The following is a 1,410-nucleotide window of genomic DNA, read 5'->3' on the forward strand; positions in this document are numbered from 1 at the left end:
GCCACAAGCTTATCCAGGAGGAGCAAGTTAGTGACTGGATGCAATTAACTGTTTTTCCTTGACCGAAACATTTAATCAATGTGTTGTAAACTAGTGCTATATAAATTAAATGAACTGAATTGGGCTGACATTAGCTAAAAGGGCGAGAAACGAGTGAGAGGTCGAAGAGTTTTTGCATTTCTGAACTTAGAACATAGGCTTCAAGTGAATTTTGCATAATGTGGGACCTTTAAGGTTCGGGGGACCGCTCTGCCAGTGACGCAATATGGGTGTAGAACAAATAAAAGATAATTCTTGCCACCAGCTAAGTGTGATGGGCCCCTTTAAATACAACCAAAGATCAGTGTGCAGGATGAGATCCAAGTAAAGATGAATCTCCTACCTTGACCTCAGGAAACTGGCTGGTGTAGTTCTCCATGGGCCGGACCAGCTGGTCACTTATTTTCTCCTCAAAGTCGTTCCAGAGGAGATCCTCACTCTGAGGCACAGGAAGAAACAAAAAAACTAATTTATTAATCAACCATTTAAATAATGGACATAAATTCCTTCCCCTGGTATAGATCAGTAAAATGCCCCAGAAAATAATATTCTCTTACTGCTGTGGCTCAATGATACTAATATTTTGAACTTGAGCAAACTGAGTAGGTTGAGTTTGATTAGTTGGATATATATAAAGAACTGTTACCTTACACTCCTCTAGGTTTATATATAAAGCGCTCTAATAACTCAGTATAGGAAGTTCTAATAAATCCATCAAAATATTTTGTTAGACTGTGGACAGTTTATAAATACCTCAAGAAAAAATGAAAAATTCCCAATAATGTACATTTTATTTTCTTGCAGTCTTTAACCATCTAAACAAAAACACTTATATTTACTTCCAGAGAGCCTGATGGTGCTGGATCCCCAGCTTCCCTGCCAGTATGCAGGAGCCTACAGCTCATAAGACTACTGAAAATTTAAAGGTCATATTCCTGATAGAGTGACTGCAAAGATGACCTTTTGAGGTTTAATCTCTCCAACATTCATTACAGCAAATAAAGAAAAGCCAATCTTCACTGCATTTGCTGCTGTGCGTCTGAACTTTCTCACACACTTCCCTCGAAGTGAGTAGAAGGTGGCAAAATGCTCTGATGCATGTCTGACTTCAATGTGCAAAAGCTTCCAAGATGAGGCGTCGGATTGACAGAGGATCGAAATGTGGAGTGATGTCTAAATTCTGGTTTCTCATAATAATATTTTAAATAAATTAATAATGCCATTAAAAACTAAAGCACATCTTCCCTCCTTCCTCCGGCCAGTTTTTAAAAGTTAAGGAAAAGCCCGTCCACACGAAGTCAAAATGAACACGAAACGCTGATATTTTCCAAAACGTTTGCCGTAAAGACGGAGACGTAAAATAAATGTGAG

At 38.5% G+C, this 1,410-nt stretch overlaps 1 protein-coding gene across 2 annotated transcripts in view; it reads right to left on the bottom strand.

Moving 5' to 3' along the window:
- LOC107100807 (bridging integrator 2-like) overlaps nt 1-1,410 on the bottom strand; it is a 26,530-nt gene that overhangs the window by 11,871 nt on the left and 13,249 nt on the right. For both annotated transcript variants that reach the window (XM_015399451.1, XM_015399450.1), the window contains exon 5: nt 383-478. In XM_015399451.1, the coding sequence (XP_015254937.1) occupies nt 383-478 (96 nt within the window). The remainder of the gene's footprint in view (nt 1-382; nt 479-1,410) is intronic.

This window comes from Cyprinodon variegatus, unplaced genomic scaffold (assembly GCF_000732505.1).
Source record: "Cyprinodon variegatus isolate N-32 unplaced genomic scaffold, C_variegatus-1.0 Scaffold1014, whole genome shotgun sequence".
NCBI classification, from domain to species: domain Eukaryota; kingdom Metazoa; phylum Chordata; class Actinopteri; order Cyprinodontiformes; family Cyprinodontidae; genus Cyprinodon; species Cyprinodon variegatus.